Source organism: Dermochelys coriacea, chromosome 10, assembly GCF_009764565.3.
Source record: "Dermochelys coriacea isolate rDerCor1 chromosome 10, rDerCor1.pri.v4, whole genome shotgun sequence".
In the NCBI taxonomy this organism is placed as follows: domain Eukaryota; kingdom Metazoa; phylum Chordata; order Testudines; family Dermochelyidae; genus Dermochelys; species Dermochelys coriacea.
The window spans coordinates 52,746,500-52,760,328 of NC_050077.1; the positions used below are offsets into that span (position 1 = coordinate 52,746,500).

Sequence of the window (13,829 nt, forward strand, 5' to 3'; positions counted from 1 at the left end):
CACTGATTTTATTTAACTTTAGGGAAAGAAATCAAAGTACAAGCCAACTATACATCTGCAGTTCAGTCACTACCTCTGCTTTCTAGTAGCACTACAATTTATTAATGTGTGCACTAGTACCTATTTCTCCCCATCTCTCCAGAAGTGTTGGAAGAATAAAATTTTATCCACAAAAGCAGTTAAGTGGATGCTTAATATCAGTAGCATCCCGAAAACAAAAGTAACAAATAACCAGTGTTAATTTCTGTGGCACTTAAGGTCTCGAAACATGAAGTGAATTAAATTGTTCAGTCCCCAAGGTGGAATTTAGCTTTAAAAGGCTCTCAAATCACAAAAATCTCAGCCCACTTGGAGCAGATGTCAGTCTAAGGGCAGCCACTGAACACGATTCTTCAGAGGTATCTCCTTCCTTTTACGCACTCCTCTTCCCATTCTCACTCCAGGGCCTCAGTTACACACAAGAAAGTGAAGTGGCAAATCACCCAGTAAGCGCCAAGCAATTATTATTATTTGCTACCAGTCATTTAAATTAGTCTTTGGGATCATTATCTTGTAGGGCTTTGTATTTATAGTGCACTACACAAGTAGTGATATCATGGATGGAAAGAAGGACTTATTGTAATACTAGCTATGTCTACACTGCAATGCAAGTCCAGGGTTCAAACGCAGACTCCAGCCAAACCCCACCTTCCATCTACACACAAATTATGCTAACCAGGACTCAGACCCAGAATACCAAGACCCCAAGGGGATTGAGGGTCTGAACCTGAGTCAAGCTGGGACCCAGTGTTCAAGCCATACCGCTTTGCAGTGTAGACACAGCCCCATTGTACTCGTGCTCTGGGAGTCTGCCAAATGTATCCCACAATGCCATGGGCTGACTTTCTTTGTCCTCTGGACAGTCAACTTTGGCGGAGAGTCAAATTTTCCTAAACTGCACCACAAAGGGCTAGAGTGGATTCATTTTAGGAAGGTCATTAATGGTCTGGATGATGGGATGGATTTCACCCTCAGCAAGTTCACGGATGACAGTAAGCTGTGGGGGGGAGAGGTAGATACACTGGAGGGTAGGGATAGGTTCCAGAGTGACCTAGACAAATTGGAGGATTAACTAGGCCAAAAGGAATCTGATGAGGTTCAACAAGGACAAGTGCAGAGTCCTGCATTTAGGACGGAAGAATCCCATGCACTGCTACAGGCTGGGGTCCGACTGGTTAAGCAGCAGTTCTGCAGAAAAGGACCTGGGAATTACAAGGGACGAGAAGCTGGATATGAGTCAACAGTGTGCCCTCGTTGCCAAGAAGGCTAACGGCATATTGGGCTGCATCAGTAGGAGCATTGCCAGCAGGTTGAGGGAAGTGATTATTCCTCACTATTTGGCACTGGTGAGGCCACATCTGGAGTACTGCGTCCAGTTTTGGCCCCCCAGGACAGAAAGAATGTGGACAAATTGGAGAGAGTCCAGCAGAGGGCAACAAAAAGGATTAGGGGGCTAGGGCACATCACCTATGAGGAAAAGCTGAGGGCTTATTTAGTTTGCAGAAGAGACAAGTGAGGGGGGATTTGATAGCAGTCTTAAACTACCTAAAGAGGGTTCCAAAGAGGATGGAGCTAGGCTATTTTTAGTGGTGGCAGATGGTCTCCAGTTGCAGTGGGAAAGGTCTAAGTTGGATATTAGGAAACACTATTTCACTAGGAGAGTAGTGAAGCACAGGAATGGGTTACCTAAGGAGGTGGTGGAATCTCCATCCTTTAGAGGTTTTTAAGACCCCCCTTGACAAAGCCCCGTCTGGGATGATTTAGTTGGGGTTGGTCCTGCTTTGAGCAGTGGGTTGGGCAAGATGACCTCCCAAGGTCTTTTCCAACCCTAATATTCTATGATTCTAAGTCTGGCATATTGGTGGTGGGACCAATGCATAATGCAGCATAGATGCTGGAGCTGCAAGTTTGGCCTCAGAGTTCAACAATTCTTAACCCAGGGTTGCAAATGAGCGAAGGGGCTCACGCCCTAAATTAACAAACCCAGGGTCTACTGACTCAAGTTCTACTAACCCTGGGCTTACACTGCAGTATAGATATATCCACTGTTTAAAATTATTTTAATCCTACTTCTGAAGAAAATACGTATTTGTTCATCTATGCTGTGACACTATAATTGAATCTTACTTAGCAGTTCGTTTAATTGTGCTCACAAAACCACCTAAATATCACACTCCTAGTACAGTGAAATCTCTTTAATTGCTTGTCTGTTGAACTATTCATTCTGTCCAACATCCAATAGCAAGCAGCATTTAAGTAATTTAGTCCTCTACAAGTTTTGCTCTATCACTTGCTTAAAATATTAAACACATGCTGCCAAAGTTTGATATTTGTCATGAGAATCAAGAACATTTTTCTAATGTTCATTAAGAAAGAAAACATCACAAAGGGGTAGTTATTGCTTGTTACAAAATAGCTTGGATTAAAGGAGCTATGTGATTGGTTACTGGTTTTGCTTGGAGACCAGAAATCTGGGTGGGCAGTTTAGCTACTTAATACTCCTCTTTTATTTGCATACCAATGAAAAAAGGCTTCTTTAAGACCTCTCGAATAGCTATTTTCTCAAATTTAAAAGCACAGCCTGCCTGAGTAGGTACCATGCAAAACTTAAATATTTCTTCATCCAGCTATTTAAGATTTGATCAACCAGGAACTTTCACAGTTAATACTAATGGATATTTATTTTGGCATATTCTGTAAGGAAATTCCAACAACCAGTATCTAAGTGTTAATAAAATGCAGGCAATAATCTTTATTTGCCAAGAGTCATTTATCAATGACAAAAAAGGATAATATTAAGGAGCTTTCCCTATAAACATACTGTATGTTTTGGAAACTAAACCAATCTGTTTTGGAAAAATGCTGAAAAGTAATCAACCCTATTTGCTTTATTTGTTTTTGTATAAGCAGATGGAATCTCTTGTAGAAGCCTGTTCTGTATTGAGGTCACATTGTTTAGTCAATGAACACTGCTCAACCGTATTTCAGTTGAGTTGTAATGTGCAACTTACATGCAACTTAAACTCTCAGACTTAGATTAAACATATCAATACATTTCAACAGAAAAAATAAGAACACCTGGAAAAGCTGATCAAGGAACATAAACTGAATTTTACAAAAAGGCTAATGAAAGGTACATGCAAGAATTGGCATGCGCCTGCTCAATGGATATATACTGTTTCAATCAGCGTCACGTAAAATGCCTCACTAGTCTGACTGAATTATGGCTTTTTAAAATAAAATCATTTCTAAGAAAAAACCCTAGAGACAACAGGCTCTTTTTAAGTTGAGCTGTATGTGTATTTCACTAGAGGAAAACTCTCCTCTCTCTCCTAAGATATGAAATTCAATTATTTATATATTGTTTGTCAAAGATAGAATTATACAATCCTAGAAACACAGGATGGGTGCAGGGACCTTGAGAGGTCATCAAGTTCAGCCCACTGTGCTGAGGCAGGACCAAGTAAACCTAGTCCTTATACTGCAATGGATTTTGTAGTTTAATGAGTTACGTATGTCTGCCACAGCCTGCACAGTGGAAATCTACATTCTGCAGTTTGTGTCCAACACACAGAGAGCTGCTGGGTATGACAATTTTTTTATTCTTTGGAATTAAGCAGGAAAGACTAAACCTGAAAAGGTTATCAGCAGCTGAACTCTGTTGACATAGCACAGCAGTCTGAGAGAAGTTAAATGAGCTCTAATATGGGAAACCCTGCTGTGATGAGAAAACTAATTTCTTAAAATAATAATTTTAAAAAAAAAGGAATAATGTCTTTAAAAAGAAACAACTGCGGTGAAGACTAGATCCAGGTGTCATAACCTTCGCTTAGTATTATCTTAGCGCTTCTACAGCATCCCACTATATCACATCAGGAGGGGAATATACAGACAATGGTCAAACCCTGAAGAAATCAAGATACTGTTATGTAATTGTTACGCAACCAGTCTCAGTAAAAACTAATGAGGACCAGGAATAAATTCAGTCTATTACATACAGTGTTTTCTGAGACATCAGTAGCTCTTTAAGTAAAAAGTCATCGACCAATCAGTAGTGAGACTAAACACAGATGGTACACAGGAAGTCTGATTAATCAAATTAATTGGAAGTGAAGGATATTTGCTTCTGTGATTTGTCTGCATAACTGAGCATCATGTAACAGTCGCTTTAGGGAACTGTTACAATAACTAAGAGTTCTCGACAATCAAAGTTGAAGCATTGTATGTTCCAAAGCACACCATCATTTTTAAGAGATTCTCTTGAATACCTTAAATTAAATATAAAGCTCACTGAGGTCACGATTTAAGAAACGGCACTGACTGATCATCAAGGATCAGTCTAAGAGGACAGAAACACAGAACACACCCACTGTTTTATACATTGCTGCATGGACAGAATGACACACAGATTTAGAAATTAGCAAAAATGGTTTACTCTAAAAATCCAGGTTTGTGTTTGTGCTCTACATGAGGTCCAAACTGGATTTGTGCTTGAAAGCCTCCAAACTCACAAGCCTTCTCGAAGGAGACTGGATGGGAGCCATTCAGAATGTCATCTCGAGCCTATAAAGGTAAGTAGAGACATGTCAGGCACATCAGAAGCAGTTACAGTGTCTTTGAAATTCCTGAACAGCCAGAACACAAGCCAAGAATCAAGCAGCAAGCAAGGAAATCCTGTCGGAATGCATCTATTATTCCATTGTGGATATGTTTGTAACTAACAAAATAAACGAAGGGCCAGGTTCCTCTGGTGTAAATCTGCACAGTTCCACTGAGGCCAAGAGAGCTGCCTCAGTTTGCAAAACTGAACCTCTTGCCTAAATACTTCATGTGATTCATATACAATATACCATACTGTAATAGAAAGGAAAGTTATCTACATAATTAACATGGAAAATAGTGATTACAGATGTATGAACCATGATGGATGACCGCCACCTGAATTTTCCTTTCTTGTCATGTGTGTAAATTTAGTGATTGCAAAAGATACTGAAATGTCAAAACTGTTTCTCGGACCCCTTAGATATAGTCTATCTAAATGGACCCCAGGTTGAAAACCACTGGTCTGAGGTAACATCAACTGGTAGAGTCACCATCTCTCTCATTAGGAAAGGTTCTGATGATGGGGAAAGAGCAAAGACATTCTCTGGTGCAGTGTAAGTCTCTGACTTCCTTGGAGGGTGAGGGATCTGAGCCACTTGTACTGAACTGGTCAGAAGAGGGAGACTTCATGTTGCTACCATTGGTGGCGGCAGCTTTGATTGCACTGGTACTGACGGACCCAGAGACTTTGATGGTACTGGTGGAATGGGTGTCACTGAAACGGGGCTTGGTACCAAAGAAGCCCTTCCTTTATGGATGTTAGAGTCCTGGCCCTGGGACTTTCCATGTCCCAAGTCCTTAGAGGTTGAAAGAGTAGGTCTATTTAGTTGCATTAAAACTACAAACTGTGGAAATAACTATATGCAAAAAGCACAAAGGCAATGTTTAATATTTAAAGAACGAAGAACCCAAAGGAGAGCTCCGAACACTGGAGGTTCCAACCCAGGCCATGAGGTGGTAAGAAAGAACTAGAGACACAGTTGGCCTGCTCCACCTTTTCTCTCCTTGGTTGGAGGCACAAGGAGAGCAGAGGCACATGCACAGACCAAAATTCTCCAACTCCAGGGGCATGGACAACATGTGTATCCCCGAAATGAAATACAGACAGGGACCCACCCTTGAAGAACTTTTCTCTCTCTCAGCCTGAACAGTCATCTGATGTCAAACCTTCAGTAATCATGGACCTGTACCAGATTGAGGAGGACTGACCTATTACTTAATCTCCATACCACATAATTAATTCCCAAGAAGTTATTTTTTTACACATTTGCTTAAGGTGCACATTTAGGATGTTTGGAAAAAACTTGTACTTGAACTCTAGTGTTAAACTATTGTGTTCATACTATTGATGTATTACAACAATATGTTTTGTTAGAACCAACTTGTCTATTTTAGACAACATTTTTATAAGTTAGCAGTAAAACAAATAGAATTTAAAAGCAGGGGTGCTTTAAGTATTTAGCTAACTATTCCCTCTGCAGAGTTTACCCATCTGGCTCATATATTTTTTGCCTTTTTCTGGTAGCCCCAATGCCCCTGTGAAAGCCAAAGAGAATTCAGCTTTAAGACATGGCAATTAAGAGAACTTTAATGATTATGAAAATTAAGGGCAAACAAATGGAAACCCACTTTTAAAATGAGAGCAGGTGCTCTGGCCTCTTCCCCAAACAATACATAAATGCATCTCCCATCTCAATATGGTCAGTTGAGTCATTATAAACAAGGCCATCGAAAATGGGAAAAGTGGTTCTAACTTGCACACCAAGACACAAAATAACTCCAAATGCCATTTTTACGATGGCCTACACATCCAATTTGCTCATTTTAACAGTAAATCATTTTTTAAGCTGCCAACATCTCAACCAGTCTGGAAAAGTCAAGGAGCGTTTTTTCAGAATTATCCATCATTAATATTTTTCCTGAGGCAGTCTGCCCTCAGTTAACAGACAAACCCATAGTCTTCAAATGCTGCAACTCCCCTCTTCACACAATTGTGTGTGGGGTTGCAAAAGATAAGCGAGAAAAAAATTTGGTCCTGCAAGCCAGACATCAAGACCTACTCCCAACTCCAGAAATGAGGCTCATGAAAGAGATATAGAACTTCCCTAAGTTCCAATTCAAATACAGGGATGGGATGGTAAAGAAATAAGAACATGAGACAGCTAAATACACAAGCAATTACAGTATTAGCTATAACAATATCACACAGAATTCCTCAGTAGGATGGAAGAGGTTTCTCTGCTATACATACTATACCTGAACATAAAGCAAGTTCAGCTGAACAGGATCTCTTGAATCTACATTCTGGTCTGAATAAAAGAATTTTCGCCTCAGCAGTAGTGTTTCATTTTCATCAACTCCTTGTTCTCTGAATGTTCGACTATGATCTAGCCAGTTTACTGGAACAGAAACACAACCCCCTTATAATATCACAAATTTATATTTTATCTTGCAAAAATTACCCTAAACCACGAGTTCTCAACCTTTTTCTTTCTGAGGTCTCCCCCGCAATGTGCTATAAAAACTCCATGGCTCACTTGTGCCACAAGAGGTTTTCTGCATATAAAAACCAGGGCCAGCGTTAAAGGGTAGTAAGTAGGGCAACTGCCTAGGGCCCCACGCCACAGGGGGCTCTGCAAAGCTAAGTTGCTCGGCTTCTGTTTCAGCCCCAGGTGGCGGGGCTCAGGGTCCCGGGTTTCAGCCGCATGCAGAAGGACTTCAGCTTTCTGACCTGTGCCACAGTGAGTCTAACACTGGTCCTGCTTGTCGGACACCCTGAAACCTGCTCGTGGCCCCCAGGAGGCCCCAGGCCTCTGGTTGTGAGCCACTGCCTTAAACCAGGATGCAAAGTGTGCTCTACATACGCATTTACATACATTGAATTCATGTGTGTTCTGCCTGTCTGAGACAATATTTGCACTTGAAACTACAGTAATGCATGATACAGAAATACAAGTTAGCTAGATGAAATGTGCACAGTGCTAAAGTGATAAGATTCTGTGAGGTTCTGTAAATTTTCTTTCAAGCTAAACAGATGTATCGTGGAATGAGCGCCCATCATATGAATGAATCTGCTCCACTTCTCAGTTGATGCTATGGAGGTTGCAATTGATATTACAGTCCAAAATATCAGCAAATGAATAATGCCAATTTTAGTTAGATTTCAGCGGGAATTTGTTGTAGCATAATTTATTAAAATTACTGGAAGCAAATGCAAAGACAGTTGTAGCTTACACATGAGTTTCACTTGTCTTCCAAGCAGTGGGATAAAACTGAATCAACTATGGGCATACAAATACGTTTTGTCCCTAGAGCTTCCTATTCTTAATTTCACATTGTTTTAAAACATTGGCCTGTGATTCAAACAACAGGGGCAAAAACACATGCCAAAAATGAGGAACTTAAGGTCAGAGCCTTTACGCAAGATGGAATGCAGATAGTGTGCCACTTAAAAACTGTTTTGCTTTGCTGTATTGTGAGCACTCTACACTGATGACTAGTCAAAGACATGTAACAAGGCAAGCAATGTTTTGCTTTCTTGGAATATATCCTTTAGATTTTACATACAGACAGAGGCAAAACAACATTTCATTGACTTCCAGGGCAAGGGCAATGAATCAGAAGAATGAGATGGCATAAGTAGTTGAACAAATAACCTTCCTCAGCAGAATGTAGCGAGACCACTGTGGGACTGAAATCCCTCCACCAACAACAGAAATCACTACGACTGGATCTTGAACTAGTTTTCAACATACATAATAACAACTGTCCTCCTGTGGCGAACAGCTTTTCAACTGGATTTAAAAAAAGCACTGCAGCAATAAGACACCACAGGCACATAAAGTATCTGATACTCCGCCTAGTCATATAACATTTTCCTGGATTTGTAAATGAAAGGTTAAGTGCAGCAGATAATCTCATGAGAAATGTCCCCAAACCAGTATCTACCTTCTGGGTTCTTCTCTTCCCCCCTACATGATGGTTCTCCAGAAACACACCCAACTAGTCAAACAGCCTCTTGAGTTACAGTACTCACAATCATCATCTGTATGAAGCTTCGCCTTCAACTTCTCCATTTTTCTTTCATCTCGTAACAACGTCCTGTCTTTCTTAAGTGTACCTGTGCCCTCTTCCTTTTTCTCCTCAATGCTCTCCTGAATTACGGAGTACTCTTCATAATTGGTTATTCCTACAAGTGTGAACACAGGATAAGCATGCAACTCCAGCAGCCAATACATGAAAATGTAACGTATACTAGGACAGCAGGAAAAGGTTTATTCTAAATATTGATTAAAATATTAGTATAGTATATTTGAAGTTAATATCTAAATACATTCCAGACCAGGTGCTAAAAGGTATTATTATATGAATTTATTGAGTATGGTACGTAGTCAATCTTTCCAACAAAAATTGGCACTAAAAGCACAACATCCCTCTATCAGACTCAGAAAATTATCCTTCAAAAAACTATACACTCTGTGCATGTAGAGTTGATTCAGTATTTATCTTTTATCAGTCTCAAGAAAGTTGCTTTCTTAAATTTTAAAACTCCTGAGAAAGGTAACCAGGTCAAACTCTAGTGGATTTTGAGCAGAATAAAATTCCAGAATTTGAGGCCATGTGATGGAGAATTCTGGGTCGTGGACTCCTGCAATTTCTTCCTTAAGTACGGGCAGAGAAAATGTGGCAGAGCACTGGGAAAGAAAGCCTCTGAAACACTGGGATTCTAGGCAACTTTAGGGCTTTACAGATGTTAATCCTCGCTATAAATTTCACATGAAACTGTGCCGAGAGCCTGCATAGAGCACTTAGCACATGTTTAAGTTGCTCTCATTTCTTTGTCTTGCTTGTGTTTTCCAGTATTTGTTAAGCACTGACAATGTGAGTTGTGCTATATAGGTCAGAAAGAGTCTAAGATGACTAAGGAGCCATACTGTAAACCAGCTGCTCTGAGCATGACCATGTGGCTTCCATGGTCAACTCCAAACAGAACACAATATCACAGTGAAGTCTAGAAGTGACAATAATATGGGTCCCCTTGGCTAGGCATGTTTGCGAAATGGGCAGGTGAAAACGCAAGAAGGCATTCAAGGTCACCAAGCTATTGCTTTACATCACCTGGAGAAATGACCTACTTTTTCACTGACCACTAAATGGTAGCAGTTTTTCAATGTGCAATTCATATTTAAACTTAGTACTCAATTCAAACCAGAATTAAGGCACTAGCATAAACCAGTCCTGTATGTCATTAGTGATCACATTAATATAAATAGAAACTTTAGCCACTCAATAAGATAGAAGAGTAAATTCTATCTCGGCTTAAACATTAGTTAGGCACAAAGCTAGTTTTATTTCACCACCTCACAGAAGGAAACTGTCTGTGGAAGAAATAAATACTGAAATATTTAGAACATTACGTGTCAAAAAACTTAAGTGCCTCTGACTGGTAAGTGCTATCTGGTAGCAAAACATTTAAGGTGTAAATCCCTACTGAGTCACACAGGAAGGCAGATGCAACCACTTTATAGAATGGGAAAAAAGCCATTCTGAGTATTTTAATGCAGTGTAACTGATGCTGAACACTACCTATTTTCAAACAGGCATAACAAGGCTGATGTTGATAAATCGCTGTATCTAACATGCACAGAATCCTGAAACCCAAAGTAAAAAACATAGGGGGAAAAAATCATATTCCCTTAGAGATTCAGACCAAGAAATCTCACCTATCCTGCTGCAAATGGTAACCAGCAATTCACCGACAGTTTTAGAATCATCCACCATAACTGTTTTCACTGCCCCATCCAGCATTCGTATTTTCTGAGGTCTCTGTTTCTTTTTGTACTCCAAAATATCCTAGGGAATAAACCACACAAAGAATTACGCAGCTTCAGAACCATTCCAAGCCAGTAAACCACTGAAATCTGGAGCAGACTGAAGTTTTAATTTGACAAATACAAAAACATTATTTTTTAAGAACTATTTAGACAAACTTTAAAAGTTTGTTGCCTGCATCAGGGGCTAGTTCTGGCATTGACAGTCAACATTGCTTTAGTTTAAAAAATGTGTAAGTGACACTACTAAACCCTATTCTTCAGGGCTTCAATAACCTGCTGCAGAGTTTTCATGCCAGAGCGGCATGAAGGGGATCTAAAAGCCCTGGCTACTCCCAGAGAATTTCCCCAGTACAAATACTATGAAAGACCAGCCATAATGGTGCTGAGGACCCCTCACAAGCCCTGGCATACAGGACATATTGAGGTGGAGCTAGGGTCAGGAAGAGTGTGTCAGGGGTAGGGTTGCAGCACTGCGGAAGTTCGGGCCAGCTGTTAGTTAGGCCCCACAGGTTGTCCAAGTTACACCTGTGGTCTCTATGGCCCCTAGAGCAGCCCATGATTGGGTAGGCATAAAGGTGGCTTAAAGGTGCTAGTTCTGCACTGCACCTCTCAAAGGCTCGGCACAGAATCTCACCCAGGAATTCAAATCCTATTAAAAATATCAATTCACTTCTGCTTCCCACTCACACGTAACAAAGTAAGGAGAATGCCTTCTTTGGAACGAAAAGGCTAAACCACTTCTTGGTACCTTACCAATCTATACGTTTGGATGCAAATTGACCAATATTTGTGTCTTACTCGGAAAATTAGTGTGTATTTTTCATTCTTTTAGCTGGGTATTCTGTTCTACCGTGGTTGCCAAATCTGACGCTTGTAGGATAACAAGTGGTTTGTCCTTGCATCCAAATGTTTTTAAAGGACTAAAGTTCTTTGTACTGTATGACTGTCTCTAAATCTGTTGGTGAAAAAAATGACAGAATTTTGCCTTACCCCGCTTCGCAGCATATAATAATCCAGTGTTCTTCCAGCTTCCAACCAAATACCTTTCCGAGGATCTTCATCTGACAAGAATAGTCCATAGTCAGAGGCTGAGGAACAAAACAGAAAAGGCACTATTACTGTGGTAAAACAAACAAAGAAAAACAATATGGTGACCAGAATTCAAGTTCAAGCTTCTGTCAATTTACCCTCCACTCTTAACGAGTGTTTGGCAGAAGTATAGTTACTCCAGTTAAAGAAAATGTAGCTTAGACTGAAGAGGGCAGAATTTTAAAGATAGGCTTTACTCTAGACTGAAGTGGATGGTTCATCAAGCAAACCTCATCCTGCATGTGTAAACACATAGTTATAATTAATTATACTTGAATAAGATACTTTTATAACAATCAAAAATGCAGAAGAGTTCAGATTTAGGCTAACAGAGTTTTCAGTCACTTCATACTACAAACCAACAGTTCAACTTTAAAACATGCAACTCTCTTTCTGTCCTAAATAGCACTACTCACATTGTCAGTGCTTAACAAATACTGGAAAACACAAGCAAGACAAAGAAATGAGAGCAACTTAAACATGTGCTAAGTGCTCTACACAGGCTCTCGGCACAGTTTCATGTGAAATTTATAGCGAGGATTAACATCTGTAAAGCCCTAAAGTTGCCTAGAATCCCAATGTTTCAAAGGCTTTCTTTCCCAGTGCTCTGCCACATTTTCTCTGCCCGTACTTAAGGAAGAAATTGCAGGAGTCCACGACCCAGAATTCTCCATCACATGGCCTCAAATTCTGGAACTTTATTCTGCTCAAAATCCACTAGAGCTTGACCTGGCTACCTTTCTCAGGAGTTTTAAAATTTAAGAAAGCAACTTTGATGAAAGTGTTTCACTGAATAAACTAAGAATCCACAAAAACATCTAATTCAATTGATAGTACTTTCCTGGCAATTTCAACTATGTGAAGTTATTCCTCTTTTGTATCTGTCATAACAGTGTCTGTGAGTATGCTGCACATACTTTGGACTAAACACTTCACAATCTCTTTAATGATACATGTTAAAAGCAATAATGTAGAGTCAGGTCTGTACAGACTACCAGCCATTAGAAGGGCAACAAAATAAAGACCATAGTTTCTGCCAATAAAGCCTATAGAGGTTTATCTTCTTGTTGAATAAAATGGTTAAACACCTAAAGATAGTGATTTTTATACAAACTGCTTTGAGCCAGCTTTCAAAGAAAAATTCTGCTTGCGTTTTTAATAGATGCTGTGTAACCTGTCTCAAATTACAATTTATGAAGAAATAAGCTTCTCAGAGGAATTTAGCCTAAAAATATGGAGTTTTAATGGAGAAATCTTTCCCAAAGCTCCTGAAAGTAAAAAACACACCAGAAAGTTCCTTACATATATTAATTTAAGAAGCTAATCACTGGAAAGCAAACCCATACACACAGTGATGATTTGGAAACATAAATTCAGCATACAGTCAACTACATCAAATCATTCCACAAATTGTGCATCTAATATAGCTCCAAATGTTCATTCCTCTCAGTTCAATCATGGACAAGCAATGACCTTTGCACAGTACATATTTATCGTACAGAAAAATAGCATATTGTGTTTATTGCATTCTGGTGCTGGTGTGACAGTGAAAAGCCAACCAGTCTGTATCACTTGGTGTAATTATGTAGTATCCCAAACTAACCTGTCATGACAGTCTACACTATAATGCTCACCACTTTTACAAAATTATGATAATCCTTGTACAAAGTACGTCTTGCGAGGTATCCTTGGAGAAGTCACAGTCTACTGAATATTACTGCCCTGTTTAATATGTGTGCATCAGCACTGTAGATGGAGTTATGAGATTTGCCATGTGTTTGTTACTGAAACATGCTGTAAGTCTGGGGAATGCCCACAGACTCACTCTTTAGAAATAACAAAGGACTGGCACATCATCCCCAGAAACACCTCAAGTTGCAGGTATACAGAAGGTGCAAGCAAGGATTTGCAATTCATATGAAGGACTGAGTGCAGCTCATATAGGTAATGGATAGAGCTCTACACAGATACAAATTTTTTTATCTGCATCAAATCTGTAGTCCCCAAATGATCTGCAGATACCCGCAGGACTTTAGATATAAAATTTGTATCCTCATCCAATCCGCGATTTGCAAAAATGAGCTGCGGATATCCACAGATTTGCAGGGCTCTAGCAATGGGGCATCCGGATCCCATGAAACAGCAAAGACTTTATCAGTAAAAAATGGTCAGGATATAAAAAGGGCCTGGCCAACTCTCTCCTCCTGCACCTCTACTGAAACAAGATTGCTTGAAGGACTTGGAACTGGGAAAAATTAGTCCCAG

The 13,829-nt window shown here is 39.8% G+C and overlaps 1 protein-coding gene across 4 annotated transcripts in view; it reads right to left on the reverse strand.

Annotated features, from left to right (window-relative positions):
* Positions 1 to 13,829, reverse strand: part of TLN2 (talin 2) — a 352,127-nt gene that overhangs the window by 156,253 nt on the left and 182,045 nt on the right. For all 4 annotated transcript variants that reach the window (XM_038419198.2, XM_038419194.2, XM_038419199.2 and 1 more), the window contains 5 exons: positions 11,466 to 11,563; positions 10,365 to 10,494; positions 8,678 to 8,830; positions 6,898 to 7,040; positions 4,475 to 4,602 (listed from right to left, as the gene is read on the reverse strand). In XM_038419198.2, coding sequence (XP_038275126.1) covers positions 4,475 to 4,602; positions 6,898 to 7,040; positions 8,678 to 8,830; positions 10,365 to 10,494; positions 11,466 to 11,563 — 652 coding nt within the window. The remainder of the gene's footprint in view (positions 1 to 4,474; positions 4,603 to 6,897; positions 7,041 to 8,677; positions 8,831 to 10,364; positions 10,495 to 11,465; positions 11,564 to 13,829) is intronic.